General features: G+C 42.4%; 1 protein-coding gene across 3 annotated transcripts in view; it reads right to left on the reverse strand.

The window, feature by feature from the left end:
- Positions 1 to 267: 267 nt before the first annotated feature.
- Positions 268 to 23,935, reverse strand: part of dock8 (dedicator of cytokinesis 8) — a 63,788-nt gene continuing 40,120 nt past the window's right edge. For all 3 annotated transcript variants that reach the window (XM_058069550.1, XM_058069549.1, XM_058069551.1), the window contains 17 exons: positions 22,451 to 22,633; positions 22,244 to 22,370; positions 21,627 to 21,714; positions 21,469 to 21,565; positions 19,291 to 19,425; positions 18,887 to 19,039; positions 14,419 to 14,678; positions 12,350 to 12,542; positions 11,235 to 11,378; positions 11,002 to 11,133; positions 9,859 to 9,993; positions 9,497 to 9,586; positions 8,103 to 8,339; positions 7,888 to 8,031; positions 5,538 to 5,644; positions 2,449 to 2,619; positions 268 to 1,569 (listed from right to left, as the gene is read on the reverse strand). In XM_058069550.1, coding sequence (XP_057925533.1) covers positions 1,518 to 1,569; positions 2,449 to 2,619; positions 5,538 to 5,644; positions 7,888 to 8,031; positions 8,103 to 8,339; positions 9,497 to 9,586; positions 9,859 to 9,993; positions 11,002 to 11,133; positions 11,235 to 11,378; positions 12,350 to 12,542; positions 14,419 to 14,678; positions 18,887 to 19,039; positions 19,291 to 19,425; positions 21,469 to 21,565; positions 21,627 to 21,714; positions 22,244 to 22,370; positions 22,451 to 22,633 — 2,448 coding nt within the window. In that variant the 3' untranslated portion in view covers positions 268 to 1,517. The remainder of the gene's footprint in view (positions 1,570 to 2,448; positions 2,620 to 5,537; positions 5,645 to 7,887; positions 8,032 to 8,102; positions 8,340 to 9,496; positions 9,587 to 9,858; positions 9,994 to 11,001; positions 11,134 to 11,234; positions 11,379 to 12,349; positions 12,543 to 14,418; positions 14,679 to 18,886; positions 19,040 to 19,290; positions 19,426 to 21,468; positions 21,566 to 21,626; positions 21,715 to 22,243; positions 22,371 to 22,450; positions 22,634 to 23,935) is intronic.

A 23,935-nucleotide genomic window follows, 5' to 3' on the forward strand; every position in this document is an offset into this window, starting at 1 on the left:
TTAAATGCATAATGCAATAATACACCCGTACAGAACTATATAAAAACACAGTTATTCTTTTCTTTTCTGACGTTGGTAAAACAGTATAGCCGGTGCATAATTATGTCGTCATACATGCGCTACTCCAGTAATTTGTAGTTCTTTTCTCCCCTTTCTACAATAACGTTGCTTGGAACATGTAAAAATGTAAACATGTATTTATAATAACATCAACAAAATCGTACATAATTATATATTGAATATGTTATAAACACATATAAATAATAAAACATCCAACACATTTTCAGCAAAGTAAACAATGGAAATGTTCGTTTATTCAGGTGCTTTTTGCCAGTATTGTGTACAGGACATGAAAAATTAAACATGATGAAAACACAGCTGCGACAACATGGACATAAAAACGACAACAAAAAATATGAAACATATGTGTGGACACCACAAAAATCCTTAGATACACCTATACAATTCATTATTAAGAACCTATCGAGGTGTACTGTAATCATAAACACATCAGTGTCAGTTGCAGCATTTAATTGTGCAGGTGTACCTAATGTGATGCCCTGTGAGGCGTCATTCCATTTTTTGCCAAAAGAATATTTCAATGCCGACTTTGAGCAGTATACATCACAAACTGTGTGGATACGCGTAGGAATATCATTTCATTTAATACAGTGTATGTAAACGTTTCATGCTGTATAAAACAATACGTCCATCATTCACTAATGGGCTCTGAAGTATTTAATATATAACAGGATCTTTTAGAAATGTATCTCCTGGAATGAACTCTGACCAATGGAGTAAACGTGATTCACATTGCAAAATAAAGTATTGCCATTTCTAGAAGTAAATACAAATGAGAACAATTCCTGGCTCTAGCATTATTTAAAAAAAAAAATCAAAATCAATATTTCTGTTATCTAAAAATAGATTTCCACAAATAAAATGAGTATATTTGTACATTATCTTATACTTGAATACCGATCCTAGTGAAGATAAGTCCGTCCATTGCATGCAAACCTCTCAGGTAACTGAAAATAAGTTAATCACTTTTACTTAAAAAAAAAAAATAGTTAGTACATGATCGCTATTTTTTTAAGTTGAATGCTCAGATTTGAATTCGAGTAAGCCCTTTAGCACATAACAGAATAACGTGTGAGTGACTCACACACTCACACTCGGAGGATGACAACATTATTGGCACACAAAAAAAGGTCCTGATTGAGCCAAGGACCTGGTGGTGAAATTCTTGTCTGCATCACAGCATTGTTTGCAAAAAAAAAAAGAGTACAATATCTTACAGGGAAGTGCTCAGTGAGTCAAGTCCTCTCACCGGTTTCATTTTCATTAGAATGGACATTTATTATTATTATTATTATTATTAACATTATTATTATTAGAATTCTTATTATTAACACTGCTGGTTTTCCTGCTGAGAAATGTGAATCTTCCATCATGGTATAGTGAGGCAATTTATTCACTCCTGCCCAGTTATCACCAGGCTTGCGACGACGGCATCCTCAGGAGACTTCCTCCTGAGCTTTGCGGAAACTCAAGCGTTTGAAGGAATCCCTGTGAGAACGAGAGAGGCCGGCCAGGTATCGAAAAAGGTGAGTGAACAGGCATTATGTTGTAGGATAATTGTCAATGCACTATAGAACTGGAATTTGCAGCATACATAGTGCGTCACTTGAGTTTCGGTAGGTTTTGGACACAAGAATGTGGCAAAGCACTGCAAGTAGTTGTGTTATACTTTATTCATGAATGCACTTTTGTGACTCTTTACTGAAACCCCCATTCCTGATATCAGCATAAAAATGTGATATTGGTAGATATCGGTATAATTTTTTTTTCCCTGATCATGAAAACTGATATTTGAAAAATGCTGTAGACATGTGTGTTCATTCCACCACAAGAGATTTGTCATGTTACACATATCTGTGTCGGTATCAGAAATTGAGAGTTGGACAATATCGGCATATGGGTTTTCGGCAAAAAAGCCAATATCGGACATCCCGAATCACAATGTTGTTTATCTGTCATAAATTGTTGACTATTCATTCATTCATTTTCTACCGCTTATCCTCACAATGGTTGCGGGGGGTGCTGGGGCCTATCCCAGAGGCGGGGTACACCCTGGACTGGTGGCCAGCCAATCACAGGGCACATATAGACAAACAACCATTCACACTCACATTCATACCTATGGACAATTTGGAGTTGCCAATTAACCTAGCATGTTTTTGGAATGTGGGAGGAAACCGGAATACCCGGAGAAAACCCACGCATGCACGGGGAGAACATGAGATGGCCGAGGGTGGAATTGAACTTGGGTCTCCGAGCTGTGAGGCCTGTGCAATAACCACTCGCTTGCAGTGCAGCCCAAATTGTTGACTATGATCCATAAATATAATAATAATGCAGAGCCCATAAAGTGTATTTGATGGTCACCTGTTATCCAGCCGAGGTCTGATGATTGGCTTGTAGAGCTCAGGAATCTTCCTCTCCAGCATTGGTCTGAGGTTCTCTCGCAGGCGGTTGTAGTTCTTTTTCAGCTCCTGCTGGTACTCCTTCTGGTCCGACGTAATCAAGTGCTTATTCTTCTCCACTGCCTCACCGCACCTGCCAGTCAAAACAAAAACAAAACCAGCATCTTATCAAGAGTGAGGAAGTGACATCAGCAGACAGGCCACATGGCACCACCGACTCTACAGGAGGTAACTGATGTGCTAATTCAGACCTGGGAAGAACCATGGACGCCATACATGATACTTAGCCACATTATGAGCTGTCTTGGGAGAAATCCACAGAAGTCAGCCTGTGATCCGATTTTTCCACTTTGGGTATGATCCTAATTGACCTCGCATTCAACGTCATGACCACAAACCCCAGAAAGGCACCAACAATCTAGCAGTAATCCTGCCTTCGAACTTGAACATCTCTTTGCATGCCAAAGAGCCTAAAGAGGAGTAGATGTTTCCATGCACTAAAATATTACAACAGCATACCGGCATAATCAATTACACACCAGGAGTCAAACTTCCATATTGTAATTGTATGGCAGGTTCGAGGTCCTGTATCGTGTGGCATGGTGACAAAGCAGTCCGCAGGAAATCAGCGAGACCGCCGTGATGACAAACACATGCTTGAGTTAATCCCAGAGCTTTGAATGAGGGTAATATGGAAAATGCATTGATGTGTAACAGGATACACTACAGTAAATAGTCAAGGCAATGTGCGGTGTGACCAGAGGGGAAGGCAAGGACGTGGAGATGGCTGCCACATGAGGAGACGGTGACATTTGCTCTAATTGCCCTAAAACATCTGGATTGGGCTGAAACTGGACAATATTATTTACCATACTTTGCACTTTTTCCACTGCACCACCGAATGCTGCATTGAACGCATCACTCAGAACAAGACGCACAAATAACAACAATCGAGGATCTCCTGGTTTACTTCTCGGACGTGTAGGTATTTACCATCATAATTTTATTTAAAGACTGAGTTTACACCAAGGGTTTTGAACTGGTCTCATCCCGGAAGGCATTTTTTCCCCATAGTCATTAAGTGATGACCCACTTTTATTGAGGTAAAAGCAAGCAATTTTTTTTTTTTGTTAAAAACAAGATTTCAAAAAAGATGCGTTTCATCTTTGTAAACAACACACTTACTTCAGAGCACAGAAAGAGAGGCAATGTCAGCTATAAAAAAATATCAAGCTGCTGATGAGACAGCATGATTATTAGGTGTGCCTTAGGTTGGCCACAATGAAAGGCCATTCCAACATGTGAAGTTTGACTGTATTGGGGGGTGGTCCGGGGAGGTACGAAAACCAGTCGGTATCTGCTGTGACCACCATTTGCCTTAAATAGCATACACACCAATCCCGAGCATCCCAAACATGGTTGCTAGCTTAAAAATGTTATTAATTAAATGCATCTGTGTCCATAACATACATGCCTGTATATCATAACCCTACCCAGGTATTTGCTCTAAATACGGTATTTGGAGGCAAATGGTGGTTTTGGGACCCCTCCGTTCCACCCACAACGGAGTTAAACTGCACATTTTAGAGTGGGCTTTTGTTGTGGCCAACTACAGGCACACATGTGCAAAAACACAGATTTGTGAACAAGATGTACGGGAGATAGGCCTTTTGTTGACATAGAAAAGGTATTACATCTTTTGAGTTCAGCTCATGAGGAATTGTTGTGTAGACATTTTTAGTGCTTTCAATGGGTCCATATTCACGTTTTCCCACCAGTCACAGGATCTTGTGATTGAACGCCTGCAAATAGCTGGGTTTTACTGTAGCTGCTTTTTAGATGATATCATGTCCAGGTATCACTGTAAAAATTATAAGCTGATTTGCTGCAAAGCCGTCAGTGATGCAGTATTAGCTTACGTCTAATAATATGACAAGAAAAAAATCCAGGAGTCAACTTTTCCAGTCACACAAAGATCCCTCGTTCTCATTCCCATGTCTGGGTTTTAGCATAGAAAATTAACATTTTACAACATTTTCAAGTACAGTAAATATTTGCCAATCTGCTTGTAGCAATTAAGGCGAGCAGAATGTGACATGAGGTTTTGAAAATGAAAACCATCTTTTTGGAGGCACACAACACACGCAGGCACAAAATCACTCCAACAGACGCACTACAGCTGGCAGGACGGTTCAGATTATGCCTCCATTATTTTAAATAAGATGAATATATTGGGAACAATGATGCTCAAGTATGAGGAAAGCAAGCTTGCATTATCATCCCTTGACACAATAGCTTACAGGAGGACAGCCTTGTAAAAAAAACAAAAAAACATTAAAAACAGGCTTCACTACACATCTTAAAATAAAGCCCATAACTGCACACTTGCTTAAGGGGTCGGTATGACACAAAAACAATAAGGCACTAATAAATAAAGCACTATTAAACACTAAAAACGCTGCAGGAGACACAGAGCTGCCGTAACTAGCTTGTACTGGGGCAGCGCCATATTGAAACATGAGCCCTCCGTATCAAATCCAGTTTTTATCGATATGAACGATATGATTATTTTTGATATCGTACTTAAAATAAATATCGATAAGTAAAAATAAAAAAAAATCAATATACTGCCCGGACCTAGTTAAAATGCAAGTGGAATGCGGCCATAGCTATGCTAGTGGCGCTAACCTTTGTTGTTACATTGTTGTATGTGTAATTGCAAGAAGTGGATAAGGTGCGATACAATAAAACGTCTTAAAGTCACCATTCTATAAGAGACGGGCGTGGCCAAACACAGCTCATTAGCATTAAAGATACAGAGGCACAAAACGGCGTGTTCACAGTCGGCACTTTTAAACTGTCTAAATTCTAGCGTCAGCACAGCACACTTCCAATACACTATTGTAGGGACCTCTGAGGATTATTTATGTTGAAAAACACTATAATTTGGCACTTTTAACTCGAAGCTCTATAGAAATATGTGTCCACTTTTTTGGTTTAGTGTGCTGTTGCTGTGGTTGAGTGTTTTTTTTTCCCCTGACGCAATCTTACCTCATGATAAACTCTTTGAAACACAGGCGCAGCTTATTGTGGTGACGGAAGAGCTTGGGGTCCGCCGGGATCTCATTGAGGAAGACCTGGGCCACTTCCAATGGCCCCTACAAACACAAACAGTCATGGTTTGAGTTTTAAAAAAAGACAACAGGAAGGGAAAAAATGCTTTAGAAGAGAAAAATGTTTGAATGTGCGGCTAATGGTAACATGGCTAATGTCACCACTAACCCTGTACGCCCCGGCCATTTGGCTCCCATTTGCCCAGTATGAGATCAAGTGATCCTAACGTATATTCGTCATGAAACCGCAGCTGGTTTGCGCAGCGCCTGCTTCATGACAGGAGCAGCCAAACAGCTCTGATTAACATAAAAAGAAGCAGGCTTCAAGTACGGCAGACCCAAACAGGGAAAACCACCTTGGCTGATTACGCTGCAGAGTTGTATGTTTATGGAGCTGCTGTGCATTTGCATGGCGTATACAGCCATCAGGTCTGGGTGAGGGACCTGTCAGATTAGACGCGCAGAGATAAAACATAAGGAGGTGGGGTGGCCGGGTTGGGACGTATCATCATTACTCTACCAACCGGCACGCCAAGCAGGACCAAGAAGCGATCACATCAAACAGAGTTCGGCTTTGCCGTAGCGTGTGTGACACATGAAAGGAATGGTGGACATGAATTAACGTTTTAACTCAATCATGGAGAAGGAGAAGGCGGTAGACAAAAAAACGGGGTTTAGGGTTACAGATGCTGCCAAGGCTTTGATGTATCCTGTCATGTCTCCCACCTGCAATCTGCCGTGACAATGCAAATTGTAAATCTAAGTCAAATGCATACAATCTTTATTTTATTTATAGCGCTATCTTCAACACTTCTTTTTCAAGGGACCACTCAAGGGACAAATGGGGAATAAAAAGGCATCATATGCTTCAAATTTCAGACTTTCCATCACTTCTAAACTGTGTGAAATTACATTTATAGAAATACAGTTTCACACAGAAACACACACACCCAAATGAATATTTTAACAAAAACCTTAACAAAAATAGAAATGGGCCAAATATTTGACTTAAAAATGGTTAAGAAACACTGATTAATGTGTTTAATGTGATTAATCTTTAAGCCATTTTGCACTAATCGGCTGCAACCAGCAAAGGCGCTGTTGTTTTCCACTACTATAATTTGTGGTGCACATGCCGCTACATTTTCTCATGCTTTGAGCCATGCGGCTTATACAGTGATAGTGTTAATTTATGGCTAAAAGAACCACAGTTCCCATGATGCTTAGAGTGCAGCTTCAGAAGTAGCAAATTTGGACCAATTAAGTGAAAGCTAATATCAGCAACTGTGTTTAGATCTGACAAATCATAAGTAAATGTGATCAAGTGTAGTTTCACTCCAGTTTCTGCTGTCAAACTCCAATTTTTAAAAAAAAAGCGTCTCACGTCCAATCATCAGAACTAATAAATGACGCTGGGAATATCAAGCACAAGGTTTATGTGTGTCTTTTCAGGTTTTAAAAGGCTAGACTACTGCGTGAGAAGAGGACATCTCAAGCTAAAGGGCTAATTTGAAAGAGAGCGAGAGACCGACAAAGTGTGTGACAAAGAAATTATGAGGCTGTTCAATTCTGACGCTGAAGAAGACCACTTTAGTGGTTTTATTTCCCGGGAGCAGGAGGACGGCGATGAATGAAATGTTTTTTTTTCATCCACAATCCTTACATGAAACATGATCACACGCCTTGTCTTTTCTGCACGTTCTAAAGAGAGAAAAACAGCTAGCATGTGGGGGCTAACAATGCATGTAATGGGACACACATGTTTGAACTATAAATCCATAAAAAATGCTCAAAAAAATAAAATCATTCATTCATTCATTTTCTACCGCTTTTCCTCACGAGGGTCGCGGGGGATGCTGGAGCCTATCCCAGCTGTATCCGTGCGAGAGGCGGGAAACACCCTGGACTGGTCACCAGCCAATCACAGGGCACATATAGACAAACAACCATTCACACTCACATTCATACCTATGGACAATTTGGAGTGGCCAATTAACCTAGCCTAACCCTTTGGAATGAGGGAGGAAACCGGAGTACCCGGAGAAAACCCACGCATGCACGGGGAGAACATGCAAACTCCACACAGAGATGGCCAAGGGTGGAATTGAACCCTGGTCTCCTAGCTGTGAGGTCTGCACGCTAACCACTCGACTGCCGTGCAGCCAACTAAAATCATTGATTTGTATATAAACCAAGCTACAGCAACATTGTTATTGTAGCAACTAACATGAAGAACTATTTTCCTGTTATAGTGACACAGTGCCTCACGCCACTACCGACTATATTACCTGGTTGACAGTAGCTCCCACTGAACCTTGCAGCAACATTTGTAACATCACGGCATCGGGTTGCTCTCTGTGTGTGGCCACGGCTAGCTCCCTGGTCTTTTTCTGCATGTCCTCTATGGCCACCTCAATGGGAGTCAAGTCAAACTGAGGGGAACAAAACAGCACATGAGTAGAATTGACCAACAACGAATACAGATCGTGTCGATCATGACTACCTCCTCCTTCTGGATGATTTGGATGCGGGTCTTGACGTAAGGGAAAGCATGCATGGTGGTGAGGATGGTTTTCCTCTTGTACTGCTCCTGCAGCTCCCCCCGCGGACGCCCGCTCTTGGTGAAAGGCGTGGTGTACATGAAGCGCCGTAGGTTGAAGTTCTTCTCGAAATTCGTCAGCCGGTCTTTCATCTCGTAGTCGTCAAAGTACGGCTCCACGTACGTTATCTGGATGTATGCCTGACGAGGAGTTGTGGAAACACTTTGATTTTAGTTCATTTACTTCAAATGTTAATTGAAAATAATAATAATTGGAAAGCGACGGTTATATTTTATTATATAATCTTAAAGATGATTTAGCCTGCATGAGAAAGTGAAAAGGAAATCGTAGCTCTCTAAGCATATTGTACAACACAGCAGCAACAGAACCAATGTTGTAAGCGGTAATGAACAAACTGCTTACAAATAACATGCATGTATTAGAAGACTATATTTAATACTAATACAAAATATTGGAATCGTAAAATGCTGTTCATGACAACTACAGTCGGTAGCCCTAAACCAGGGGTGAGCAAATATTTTGACTCGTGGGCCGCATTGAGTTAAGAAAATTGGCCGGGGCGCCAGAACATATATTTAACACACACACACTATGTTATGCTTATAATTTTCCTTGAATCATTTGTCTAATTTTATCTGTAAAAGTGTACCATCAGCTGTATGTTCTCATGTCCCTTTTTTCAGGAGCACTTTACAGCTCCTGAAAAAAGGAGACCACATGCACGTGCAGATTGACACCTCTGTGTGAGGCCCTGGTTTACTCATGTCCAATCGACGAGATCCACACAAAGTCCATATAGTTGCATTTTTATAAAATGCTATGAAAAAAGGTGAATTGTTCAAAAAAGATAACTGAAGAAATCAGACACGGTAAAAGAAAACGGTGTGCCTCCACAGCAGTCCAAAGCTTCCACCTCACCATGTGACACAGCACCTCCCACAACATGTGCATGGCCGCACACCCGAATGGAGTTTTCATAATAAGCAGCACCATTATTTGAAACAAAAATAGCAACAACAATTGATTAAAATAAATATTACCATTTCATATTTCAAACAATATTTAAGGTGTGCATCATAGCATAAATAACATACACTCCACTCTACAATTGACTGGCTCATACAACATCAAACTATGTAATTTAATTTTACAGTTTTTTTTGGTTTTTTTAATAGATAAAAAATCTGACTTGCAAGTCATGTTGCAAACTTTGAATTGTAAGTTAAAAGTTGAAATACTGAGAAAGCAACTGGCAGGCCAGATTCAAACACTTGGTGGGCAGTATGTGGCCCCCGGGCCGTAGTTTGCACACCCCTGCCCTAAACCCTTTCCGCACCTTGTTGGGGTTGAGTTGTTTTCTGTCCACGGGAGTAGAGTCCTTGATCATGACCAAAATGTCCTCCCCAAAACACTGAGCGTAAAAGTTCTACAAAGGGAGAAAGATGTGCATTTGTTGTTATTATTTAGCAATCAGCCAGTCGCCACACAATGAAATACAGCTTGAAGTACAGTTGTTGTTATGCAGCGCTAATGTAATTCAGTAGCGCTATCTCCATCACGCCTTTGATCCACAAGCGATAGCGCCACTGCACTTACTGACACATTTACATGCTTTTGAGCATTTCAATGAATCACACACTCACACACAGGATGAATGTACATCATTCTGAAGCGTGCACGCTCTAGCAGCTGTGTTACCTCCAAACGATGCGATATCTCAGGCAGGTGCGTGATGCCAGGCTCCTTGTAAATGAATTCCCGCTCATCCAGGTCTCCAAATTTGGCACCGTAAAAACCAACGCGGAAATAGGTCCCGAACATCCTCTTGTGGCCCTGCAAGATACATCTTCATTTACTTTCATCGGTGCCCGTCACCCATCATTTTGCGTGATGCTAAATGCTTTTGTGATGCTTTTGCGTGATGCTAAACAATAAATAAAGAATAATATAACTAGTGTAGTACTTGATTTTAGTCTTGGAATTTTTATACCATATTCATTCTAATGTTTTTGTTTATTATGGCAAAATCTGCACAATTACACAAATATATTTTTTATCGATTTCTATATTATCTACAGTGGAACCTTTATGGTTCTGAATTCTACCACAAGTTTTGAGAACTAATGGCTCTAAAGTGTCATAAGAACATGCATTTCTCATTAAATGGGACCGATTATGCTCAGATTTGTATTCAGAGCAGCTACACACGATAAACCGCACAGAAAGCTTTCTAGATCTTCCAGAATCTATACCTATTCTTGCTATACTCCCTTGGCGTTCCAAAACATTGATTCATTCATACATTTTCTATCTATTCATTATCCTCACGAGGGTCGCGGGGGGTGCTGGAGCCTATCCCTGTCTTCGGGTGAGAGGTGGGGTACACCTTGGACTGGTCGCCAGCCAGTCACAGGGCACATATACACAATACACATTCATACCTATGGACAATTTGGAGTCGCCAATTAACCTAGGATGTTTTTGGAATGTGGGAGGAAACCGGAGTACCCGGAGAGAACCCACGCATGCACAGGGAGAACATGCAAACTCCACACAGAGATGGCCAGTGGTGGAATTGGAATCGGGTCTCCTAGCTGTGAGGCCTGCGGGCTAACCACTCGCCCGCCGCGCAGCCCATTCCAAAATAATCTGTTTTAATTTATTCCACCCATGGCCTGTCTCCTGGCACGCCCACTCCGCTGTGATTGGTCCCACTGTGTGGTCCCACACACAAATTATATAGCTTACTTCTTGTACAGTTTGTACCCGGGCACGCCAGCTCCACTCAGCCAGTGACTTCCCACAAGGCTCACTGTGACATCACAGTCTCTCAGTGATTACCTTCTGAATGATGTTACCAAAGGCTCTATGCAGTTTGTCATGAGTGGATGCCAGCTTCCTGAAGTCCCTATGAGCCTCCAAGATGGGTACGATTATCTTGTAGACCTCGTTAACAACCTCATATAGACCACCCTGGAAAGACAAGCAGGGCTGTGGGTTACCATGATGATGCACAGAATGTAATAATAGATACAGGTTGGATAAAAAGACCCAACAGCGTGGTTTCATCTCACATTGCTGAAGAGCTCGGAGGCCTGCTCCAGCAACCCGACCAGACCACTCTCTGTAAAGTAGCGCCCCGAACAAACGCCGTCCTCGTCTGGGGACAGGATGTCGTCTGACACGGCTGACTCCTCCAGCACATTGGGGGAGATGCTCTGAGGAGGAAGGAAAAAAAAATCCATCAGCCAATCAATCACTTAGCCTTCTTGATCACATTAGCAGTCACATGGCTGGATTTAAAAGGAGAATAGGAAATGGAACTAATGTGACCAATCAATGACCTGTTGACTGCTGGAGGTCATCATGCATTCTCCCGATACACATCTCTTCTGTGTGTGTGTTACCGTCTATCAATAAAAAAAGTCACTTTTTCTATAACCTGTGCCAAAAAGGTGATGTAGCTATCAGCATGGATTTATTGATTGACATGCAACTTCCTATCTTCCTACATATAGCCAGAGCTGCTTATTCATTATTTTGATTAGACTGCATATTTTAAATGAAGTAAAAATGATCATTACTGAAATATTGGTGGGCTGCACGGCGGAGAATGGTTTGCACGCAGGCCTCACAGCTACGAGACCAGAGTTCAATTCCACCCTCGGCCATCTCTGTGTGGAGTTTGCATGTTCTCCCCGTGCATGCGTGGGTTTTCTACGGGTACTCCGGTTTCCTCCCACATTCCAAAAACATGCTGGGTTAAAAATTGTTCATAGGTATGAATGTGAGTGTGAATGGTTGTTTGTCTGTATGTGCCCTGTGATTGGCTGGCCACCAGTCCAGGGTGTGGGGTAGGCTCCAGCACGTCCGCGATCCTCGTGAGGATAAGCGGTAGAAAATGAATGAATGAAGGAATGTTTTCGAAAGCCAATGGAATAATGGAATATAGCAAGAATAGGTACAGATTCTTTAAGATCTTGAAAGCTTTCTGTGTGGTTTATCATGTGTAGTTGCTCTACATATGTTGAAAAACACAACAGTTGCTTCTCTACATATTATTTCCTATATTTCCTCTGCATCCAAGGTCAGGGAAAGTAAATGGCGGTGGAAGCAGTTTGTTAATGTTGACAAATGTTTAAACCTTGGTGGAGGTCTATGCTTTGTATGGTCCAGTGTCTGCTTCTACCTGGAAGGTGACACTGCCCACGGGCAGGTACTTGTGATCCTCCAGCATGCTGAGGTACTCGGCCACCAGGGCGGCGGCGTGGACCAAACACATGGCCGACTCGGTGTAACACTTCCTGTTGTTGTGCTTTTCCGCCATGTTCTGCAGCCAGGTCAGGCGGAGGTCGGGGGATGTCTGGTAGCCTTTTGCTATCCTGGTGGCGGAACATGAAGAGGAGGGTGTATGTCATCTTTTTGCATTTCCTTTATACATTAAAAATAGACTCATGACAGCCACAACAACAACAACTGTATCTCAAGTAAGCTGTGAGTGATGCAATAACACCTAATTTAGCTACATGAGGGCTTAGCAGTACACAATAATAAACAAGTGCTGTTTTATAGGCACCCAAAAAAGTGAGAGTTTTCATATTTTATACTCGAACAGAGATGCTGCACAAATTTTCTTGTATTTTTCGTTGTTTTTGAGCAGGAAAATTGCTAAATTAACGACAACACAAATACAAGGCATTGAAAAGACATGATATGGAGTGAATGTTGACTTTCAACTAGCTGAGTGCTAGCAGCAGGTTAGTAGTGCAGAGAGTGGCCGACAGCAGCTCCTGTGTGAATGTTCACTGCTTGTGTTCTCTACTCACACAGATAGGCAGTAGAGTAGTATTCTACACTGGTCTCTCGGTGTCGGTCACGTTACATTGATGAGACAATAGCCACCAGGAAGTATGCTGTCAAACCTAAAGTGTCTTATTTATGTCTAAGGTGGCTTATTTTCTATTACTATGTCTACTATGCTGGATAATAGAAGTGTAAAGGTGACTATAGGGGTGTTATTTCATATACGGGGCTCTAACAATGTTCAAAAAATATTTAGAAGGTCATACACAGGTTTTCTACAAAAATATTCACGGTCAAGTATGGAACCATTAATTCATTCATTCTTTTTCTACGGCTTATCCTCACAAGGGTCGCTGGAGCCTATGACAACTGTCTTCGGGCGAGAGGCGGGGTACACCCTGGACTGGTGGCCAGCCAATCACAGGGCACATATAGACAAACAACCATTCACACTCACATTCATACGTATGGACAATTTGCAGTCGCCAATTAACCTAGCATATTTTTGGAATGTGGGAGGAAACCGAAGTCCAAGGGTGGAATTGAACTCGGGTCACCTAGCTGTGAGACCTGTGTGCTAACCACTCAGCCCGTGCAGCCCGTGTATGGAACCAATTAACCACAATAAACAAGGAACAACGTTAATAATATATAATAATAATAATACTGCTGAAGCTTATTTTGCACTGAACAAGAAGTCACTGTGTGCACATGTGAATCCTGTGTAACTAGTAGTAGTCGTACTTTTTTCATTTGACATAGAAATGACCACTTTAGGTTTAAAATTTTATGTTGAGGAAAACAGTCGACCATTTATGCTAAGAAAAAATCTAAAATGAATTCAAAATTCTGCACCCATAGGCATGTTGCATTATCACACCAACCTGGAAAAAGAACCACTCAAATAAGACAATCAATGACAGCCATGATGAGTGTATGAAAACTTGTGACAATTGCTGTCATTACCTGTAATTATACATACGTGACCAGCAAAGCACCACTTGAACGACTTATCTAAAAGTGGCCTTTTTTGCAAAGCAGTGCATGTCTTCTTAAGAGACTACAATATGGAAACAATTTTCTTGTTAAAGGAATAGCTGTACGCACAACACAGCAATGCTTTTAAACTGAGTGAAGGTCTTTATAATACAAGTGATTCACTTTGTTTGCTGACATGTTCAATTGTGTGTCTGGAGACCAAATGCTTGGTGCCCACATGACCAGTACGCGGCTGAGAACATGTATGTTCCTTTTGTCACCACCTCATACAAGACACCCTGTTTGCATTTGCATGTAAACAAAAGCAGCTCAGAGGGGAGCCAAACTGCTACCACATGGTTACCATGGCGAGCGGAGGCATGCAGAGACACAACATGGACCAACCGCAGTGACACAAAGAAGAGAGACGTTTTTCCAAATTGACAAGAGGAGTGTGTTTTCCATTGAGCTCCTCACCTGTACATGAGGTCCATGAGCATCTCGGGATCCTCCTGGAACTCTCTCATCTTCACCGTGTCCGAGAGAATGCTGTTAAGGTTCCTCAGAAGCTCATCCACCTGCAGGGGTAACTGTGTGTTCTGCATCTCGGCGTCCTCCTCTGCGTGAGCCAGGATGGTGCGGAGGGAACGTCTCAAGTGGTCCTCCTGGAAGTCCGAGGACTTGCCCACCAGGGAAGCCAGAGACATGGTTACTTGCATCTTCACTCTGGAGAAGTTCTGCTCAAGACACAGAGGAACAATCATTTGAATCCAAGCTCTGAGGCTTGAAATCATAGCTTTGGCTACAAAGTGGGTGAAGTGTCTTGCCCCAGGGGCACACATGTGACTGGGTGGAGGTAGCGAGGATCCAACTTTCCAGTTTCTGGACAACCTGCCTCTACCTCCTATATCTATTGTATAGCTCTCCCATAAAGATAAGCACTGCTCATCCAAATTGAAGGAGTCAGATGAGGTGTCTCAGGCATCTGGTCTGGATGCCACGTGCCGGCATTTCTGACCGGTTGAAGGCCTTGGGGAAGACACAGAACACGTTGAAGAGACCATGTCTCTCAACTGGCCTGGCAACACTTGGGATGCGCGGGAAGGAGCTGGACGAAGTCGCCAGAGCGAGGGAAGTCTGAGTTTCCCTGACGATCTCGGATAAGTGAAACGAGATGGATGGAAGAAATATCACTTTCATTGATTCATTCATTTTCTACCGCTTATCCTTACGAGGGTCGCCGGGAGTGCTGGAGCCTATTCCAGCTGTCTTCGGGCGAGAGGCGGGGTACACCCTGGACTGGCTGCCAGCCAATCACAGGGCACATATAGACAAACAACCATTCACACTCACATTCATACTTATGGACAATTTGGAGTCGCCAATTAACCTAGCATGTTTTTGGAATGTGGGGGGAAACCGGAGTACCCGGAGAAAACCCACACATGCACGTGGAGAACATGCAAACTCCACACAGAGATGGCCGAGGGTGGAATTGAACCCTGGTCTCCTAGCTGTGAGGTCTGTGCACTAACCACTTGTCCGCTGTGCAGCCCTGAAATTTCACAATAATAATCATAATAATCTTATGAGTATAGGTTTCTAGTAGTTAATACTGTATTTCTGATGAGAAATCATGCTAAATTAACTAAAACATTTCCCATTTGTACATCGTGCTGTATGCCGGGGCTCTATCCATAACCTCCGGAAGAGTGAGATTCATCTATCTGTCATAGTCCAGGCTGGGAAAACAAAAATGACGTAAAAATGTGGCGTACAAATTGAATCAGCACCCGAAAGCATCATGATGATATTGAATCAGGAAGTGGAGCCTCGGCTGCCTGCCAATCTTGTATTGGGCTGATTATGTTGCATCCTCCGCTCAATGTTGTTAAGGCCTCATGGTGCGTGTGCTTGTCTCTTCATTCTTCACTCTACCTGTCAGCGACAACAGGACGACAAGCGGCCATGTGCGTGCTTTGGTGTGTGTGTGTGTGTGTGTGTGCCTGTACACGTGTCGAGCGCCATCTATCTCTAACATGAGCAGCAAAGCGGGAAATGATCTCCCATTAGCAGAGACATAATCACCCATGGATCATCTCTACGGCCCCATTCTGTTCAACTGAGCATGGAGCCTGAGCCTAACCACCCATCAATGCCCTCTAATGCACTAAAAATACGTCAGTGTGTATGTGTGCTCAAAAGTGGGCTAAATAATACATTTGTCTTTCTCCCTTTTCCTACACTCGGTTTTTCAAGGCACAATAAAGAAAAACAAGAATTAGAAGAGTGTAGTAATAGCATGTCCAATAAGAATGAGATATCGGGTTATATCGGTATTGGTTTTTCTGCCCTCAATGATGTCGGCGAAAGAGTGGTGAAGGACGTTGTGATCCCCGCAGCAACAAGCTTGCTAGGTAAGTACTATATCCAAAGTTTCCAATGCAATTTGCAATGACAACAAGCAAAACATTGACGAGACAATGACATTAACACTCCATGTACAGTAAAGTCTCGTTATATCGATATCGGTTATATCGAAGTACTGCTTATTATGATACTATTTTCATTTCCCGGCAAATTTATAGTCTTTTATGATATGATTAGTTCCGTTAGTACGATACCCGGTTATGATGATAATCCGGTTACTACGATGCCCTTTTCATCTCCCGCCAGCCAATTTGGTCTGCTTATATCGATACAAAAGCAGCTTAAATCAATCTTTGCTTAAGGATTTCAATACCAAAAAAGAACACGGCGAACGGCTGCTTCCAGTCAACTTTATTTTTCACACTTCCACCACCAGAGCGCAGCACACACACCGATTCCCGCACTTCCTGGTTCACAGGTCATGCTCAACCCGCCCCACATAGCTGGCCAAACACATGCCTGCAACAGAAGAACCAACTGACATAGCATACACACCTATTCCAACGAAGACACAAGCGTACAAATACATGTATTTAATTGTGTTGTATTCAGATATCTTTTTATCGCTTGCAATAATCACTGTTTTTCATATGTACATGCTGGCGTTCGTGGTTTCTCTCGTGTGTATAGATTCTATACACACGAGAGAAACCACAAACGCATTTGGTTCTTCTGTTGCAGGCATGTGTTTGGCCAGCTATGTGGGGTGGGTTGAGCATGACCTGTGAACCAGGAAGTGCGGGAATCGGTGTGTGTGCTGTGCTCTGGTGGTGGAAGTGTGAAAAATAAAGTTGACTGGAAGCAGCCGTTCGCCGTGTTCTTTTTTGGTATTGAAATCCTTAAGCAAAGATTGATTTAAGCTTCTATACTATAGAACAATGTCGAGTGCATTATTGCCCACTTTTAATGCAGTTCGGCGCAGGATCGGATATATCGACAGTCCGGTTATATCGATATTTTTTCCGACTCCCGACAATATCGATATAACGAGACTTTACTGTAGTTAGCCATAGATGCGGAGTCCGACATGATACAGTCCTCCCATTCCGTGTGGAAGTGGTAAACCTTTGGCTTCTTACTTTCTTAGATAACAACAAATAGGTCCACTCATGAGCATATCAGTGATTAACTTTTTTTTACTATTGTGCGACAGTTAAGAATTTAATTAATTAGTTAATTTGTTCCTTCAAATATTGTCTGTACAGTTAGTAAGGTATCTATGGTGGCCATACATTGACCCTGGAACAGATTATTTCGATTTCACTGGCCCCAAATGCACAATATGAGTGTGTAGGTGTGCTCAAAAGTAGGCTAAATGATAAATATTTGTCTTTCTGCAGACGTTTCCCCTCTCAAAGCTTCTCATTTCAGAGTTTGAAGCACAACCTGTGCAAAAAGGAAAAATATGTAAATAATAAATTCTGTTTGAGAGTGGCTGCTAAGCTAATTCCCATCACAGCAACCTCAATATAAACAAATATATGTTGAGGTGGAGAGGTGTGTGTGTGTGTTTAAGTGCCCTCCCGCCCCCAGAGCCTGCAGTCTGACTTTCATTAAAGTGTGCATACTGTAAACACAGGGACTATCAAACAAGTGCAGAAAATGATAGAAGATGGTCATATTGCACTTTCTTTGGAGCTTCTTAATTTTAGTGCAGACTGTTGGAGCTGGTTAAAAAACTCCTCACTTTTCAACTAAGTTTTTAACTCCACCGATAAACATTCATTCATTCATTTTCTACTGCTTTTCCTCACAAGGGTCGCAGGGGTTGCTGGAGCCTATCCCAGCTGTCTTCGGGCGAGAGGCGGGGAACACCCTGGACTGGTCGCCAGCCAATCACAGGGCACATATAGACAAACAACCATTCACTCTCACATTCATACCTATGGACAATTTGTCCCCAATTAACCTAGCATGTTTTTGGAATGTGGGAGGATTTTTTCTAAATTATTGGAGAGGACCAATTCATTGTTGGGAATTCTGTCTGTTGTATGGAATTGATGACTGATCAGTCAATCGATCAGTTAATCAATTAATCAAGGCAATATGTCACACTCCAAAAAGATAGGGAATGAATTCAACAAATACTGTCATTTTCATGAATGGATTCCATTGAGCAAGCCATCTTATGCCCATTGAATTTAAACACACGGACATTGAGGTGTGTCTGTCATTATTTAAAGGGGGCTAAGAATGTAAGGGGGCAGACAGTGACATATCTCTCTGCTCTCTATTCACAAATACATCCTTCAGGAGAAACTTTCCGCAGAGAGCCCAAAATAGATATGGCAACGACATAAAAGCGGCAGAGAGGAAATGTGGGATAAGACGTGTGTGAGACCAAGTATCAGGAGTCATTCCATGTGCTTATGTGCACTTAAATTCAATTTCTTTGGTGGCCTCAGAAGTTTAAGATAAGGGTTCTGTGACATTTTTTTTTGTCTGGCTTTTAAAATACACAATGTCGCGCCAGTTCGGACAACATTTTTGTTGAGTTGTGTCGCTGTGCGCTTACGCTGGCATTGCTGTAGCTGTATCTCATGATGAGATAGAGGGTGGCGCACGCCTGACTCCTGTTCTCGTCCACGGGGCTGCTGCAGTAGTGAAGCACCTTCTGGCACAGGTCGGCACACTGCTCGGCCTCCTCTTCGAAAATAAGCTCGCCAAACTGCAGAAAAGACACATAAAGAAGTCGCAAATCAGCTTAAAAATTGAGTGCTACGACTTAACTTTCTGGTGGCGAACCAAAAGCCCTAATAAAGGGCTGCTAATGTTTCTTAAGCCATTATAACGTATGCGAGCAGGAACCCCCAAACCATGCAAGTATGCCCTCAAGTGCGCAAACAAAAAGGCAAACACACACATACACATTTCTAATAAAGATATACAACCAGAAATCCCACACAAAATTTGCAGTACCTTGACAACAAGCGCCCTCAGTGTGCTGAATGTGTGCGAGAGGAACGTAGAGCTCTGGTTGCACGTGAGAGAATGGAGTAACACCTTCAACACCCCGCCAACCACGCTGTCCTTACAATCAGCCAACGGCACTGCCTATAACAAAGACACAGGGAAAATGAAAACATCCACATGAGCGAAATGGCAACAACAGGGGGCATACTGGGAATTGACAGATTTGACCAAATTCATTCATTCATTTTCTACCGCTTATCCTCACGAGGGTCACGGGAATGCTGGAGCCTATCCCAGCTGTCTTTGGCGCACAGGCGAGAGGCGGGGTACACCCTGGACTGGTCGCCAGCCAATCACAGGGCACATATAGACAAACAACCATTCACACTCACATTCATACCTATGGACAATTTGGAGTCGCCAATTAACCTAGCATGTTAATTGGCGACTCCGGAGTACCCGGAGAAAACCCACAAATGCACGGGAGAACATGCAAACTCCACACACAGATGGCCGAGGGGGAAATTGAACTCGGGTCTCCTCGCTGTGAGGCTTGCGTGCTAACCACTCGTCCACCATGCACACTTTTCTCATAATATTTTAACTTCATTCTTGTAAAATTACAGCAGTTTTTTGGAATTTTGCAAATTCTGAAATTTCTTCTCATATTATGGCTGCGAAAATATTTTAACTTTATCCTAATAACATTGTTTTCCGTAACCTAATTTCCCACAAACTACAACTATATTTTTTTGTTGTGTTTGCTTCTCATACATTCATTCATTCATTTTCTACCGTTTATCCTCACAAGGGTCGCGGGGGTGCTGGAGCCTATCCCAGCTGTCACCAATTAACCCGGAGAAAACCCACTCATGCACGGGGAGAACATGCAAACTCCACACAGAGATTGAACTCAGGTTTCCTAGATGTGTGGCCGGCGTGCTAACCACTTGCCCGCCGTGCAGCCGATTTGACCAAATTGTAATTAAAAAAATAATAAAAATGCTATTGCCATCTACGGCGTGAGGTGGCTTGGCCTTTCTGGTGAGGATGCCTCCTGGACGCCTCTCTAGAGACACTAGACCGGTAGGAAACCTCGGGGGAAACCCAGGAGCTGGACGGACCCATCGGCCAAGGAGAGGGAAGTCCTGAAATCCCATCTCTGAGAAGCCGGAGAAGTCAGATGGATGGGAATTGTTGCCAAACTTGGGTTTATCATGACATTTGATGCCCCTGCATTTTTTTTTTGTGTTACATTCATTATGAAAAGCGGGAATTTAGTTACGGAGCTAATTGAGAAAGTGACACATGGACCTCTTCAAGCTGTCCTCTTCATCATACACAACAATTTTGATTAAGCTCTGACCTTGTGGAGGCAACTGACTTGAGGTTAGTGCTGCTTGGCAAATCATCAGAGGCACCTCTCGCTTCCTATGGTGGAAGCTGAAATTGGTCCCAATTTATCATTGCCCATCTGTCGCATATCTCTGATTTGGGTACGTTTCCTTGGAAGAGTTAGTTCAACTGCCACCACAGTGTATTTTGGCAAAAAATGTTTGACTTCCTTTTTGATTTTAGACACGAATTCTTGATACTTTTTTTGTGTGTCCTGTTATAATAGACATGTCTGAATTTGGAACACTGATTGATTGGCTGGTTACAATTCAAAGAGTGCCTACTAATACACGGTCAATATAAAAACTGACCTAATGCCCAAACCAAAAACCATTGGAAGCACTCCATCTGGTACCATGGGGGCTGCAGGCCCAAAGGTTTAGTCAGGACAGAGCAGCCAGTCTCCACAGACCAGTTTTGTTTATCTTTCTTTTGTCTGGGGGGCCAGACCATAAAATATAACTGATGCATACTTTCTTTTATTTATTGATTTTTTTTTTTTTTTTTGCTCCTCTTTGTTTTTGTTCCAATGTGCATTCACCAATAAAGTGTTCAAACTGTGTATGAGGACTCATTTCAAGATGAGATTGCCAAGTCTCACATGTGTGGGCGGTTTATTTATGTAGAAAGCTTTGCAGGCCGCCAATTCAGTGTGCTTTGCAGAAATAGAAGGATCATCCGTATTCAAACAGATGAAAAGTCACATTTGATGAAAATAATAAACGCTCATCCACTTTAGAAGTTCTCATCCTGCCGGCATCTATAGGTTTTGGAAGGGGGGGGTCTGACCTGTACGATGGTCTCCAGCAGGTCCAGAATTATGAGGTTTGCCTCTGTGGCCAAGTTTCCACTGATCAGAGCCTCCTGGTCCAACTCTGCCTTGGTCCTGGTGGAAGATGGGGTAAGTATACGTACATTCAGAAAGATTTGGAGATGTCAGGACTTACTTATCATGTCTGTCATTGGTCTGTCTCCACTGGGTGAGATCTTTCCTCCAGCGCAGGTTCTCTCTTTGGCCCATTGTTCTGTCCATTCCTGAGAAACAGAAGAGAACATCGTAATGTAACCACAGAGTCTCTATGGTTGCCGGGTGCATGGCCTACAAAATCAAGTATCAATTAGTGCCTGTAGTGGCTGTAGGCAACCTACTGATGAAGTTTTTTTTATTAAGGCCACAAGATGGCAGTAGCACCATTTAAAATACAGTCGTCCCTCACTGCATTGCAGTTTGAACATCGCTCCCTCACATCGTCATTAATAAATGGTTGCTATGTGACTGTGGATGACCACAATGTATCCCATCTGGCATCATCCAGTTGATCATGATACACATATACATGCAATCTAATAGCCGTTCAGCAAAACAATCTGGTTGTGAGTAGAAGGTTAAAAAAGTGTAACTGGCAACTGCCCATTAAATAAAAAAAAAAACGCAACACTTTTTGGCCTCTGTGGCAGCAAAATGTCTAATTATGAGTGTACGTCATGCTGGAAATAATGCAAAAACATGGGGTTTTTACTGCGATAAGCATGTGCACCCTGGCGGAGATGTTCATCACATTACCTCCGACTCGTTTCATCATCTCCCCGCGGGCGCCCATCCCTCTCAGCAGGGCTTCTTCCAGCTGAAGTTTAGCCTGATGAGATTTCTGCAAGGCCTGCGTGCTAACTTTGTCGCTGCTTTGGTGGCCCTATAAACACATAAAAATGTGTGGGTTAAACATAATATATCGCCTCTTCGTTAACGTTAGCAGAAATGCGGACAGCGGACCCTGTACTCAAAGCAGGACAAGCAGATAGTGAGGAGCTCCAGCAGCTTGTTGAGCAGGGAGGGAGGCATGTCCACAGTCCAGCGTTGAATCAGACTCCTGTCCGCGTTTTTCATCACCCAGAGGAAGCACACCAGCAGGTGGCGGCTGGTGTCTGCCGCCAAGGTGGCTATCGACTTCCCGTGCTGAGAAGGACACACAAGGCACATTCAAAGCTGAATTAGACGAGAACTTCATTAGTTCATATTCTTGCAGTGCAAGCGCAGGAAAGCACAATTAGTGTAGTTGCTCTGCCAAGTGGAGGAAAGGGGTATTACAGTTGACTCATAAATTGTGGGAAATATTGCTCATGTTAGGATCTCAAGCTTGGTCCAGATCCACCGTGACCCTCAGAGACATGACTAAAAATAACATGAATACAATAGATACATTCTATTATGTTTTTGTTATTTATTTTCTTTAATTTTCTCATTGAACTTTTTCATCATATTCTTGCAATTTGTTTTTTTTTAGTATTTTAACTTTTTCTTCTTTTTTTATCATTTTGAATTACTTTTGCAGCATCATACAGATACACAATAAATCAATCTATTCCTTCCCTCCAGCTACTGATTTTCTACCACTTATTATTACATATAATATATAACTGTTTTGCCATATTAAAAAAAATAAAATAAACAAATTGTAAATAATTTAAAAAAAGTATTCATTTACAAAAGAAAACCTAAGTCCCCGTCAGCAAGACAGTGATTGTTTTAAATAATTTAGCCATCAATACAAAATTCAAACTCAAGCATTCACACGTGACTCGCACCTCACAAACATCGGCTCCTTCTTCCCCTCATCTTCATCAATGTGAAAATCTACTGCAGACTAATTCACCTTCATTCTCCTGATGATGAATTAGGAGCGGAGAAAAGGGCTACTGCTGTTTCACTTGCGTGGCAGCTCTGACAAATGTGGCCATTATCGCCACGGTGCTTTGGGTGTCCCAGCTCGAACCCTGCATTCTCACGGTGAGACCCACCGAGCGGAGCTTTTTGAGACGCAAACATTTTGCGGCTTACCATCAAATGTTGATCTGACAACATCGATGAGAAAAGTGACAAAAACATCGATCAGGAGTCCGGGGAGAAAGTGTTGGAGCTGCCATGTTTGGAACTATGATGGATATCAAGCCCAGAGCTCAGTTGTGAGAATGTCAGTTTTTCCACTGCTATGTATTCCATGCAAAAACATACCCAGGGTCACTTGAGTTCATTTCTTGGTGGAAAAAAACCCCAAGAATGTAGATGTTTAGATTTCAGGAGTTGCTGTCGCTACGACACATGATGGATGTGTTTGTTAAATTTGACAGCCCTCTTCACTTATGACAGCAATGGCTGCTCATAAAACATTCTCCACAGGTGTGTGTGTATGTGCTCTGGCAGCTAATCAATCTACCTCAGTGAACTCCACCTGAACACACACACACAAACACACTCACA

This window comes from Doryrhamphus excisus, chromosome 4 (assembly GCF_030265055.1).
Source record: "Doryrhamphus excisus isolate RoL2022-K1 chromosome 4, RoL_Dexc_1.0, whole genome shotgun sequence".
In the NCBI taxonomy this organism is placed as follows: domain Eukaryota; kingdom Metazoa; phylum Chordata; class Actinopteri; order Syngnathiformes; family Syngnathidae; genus Doryrhamphus; species Doryrhamphus excisus.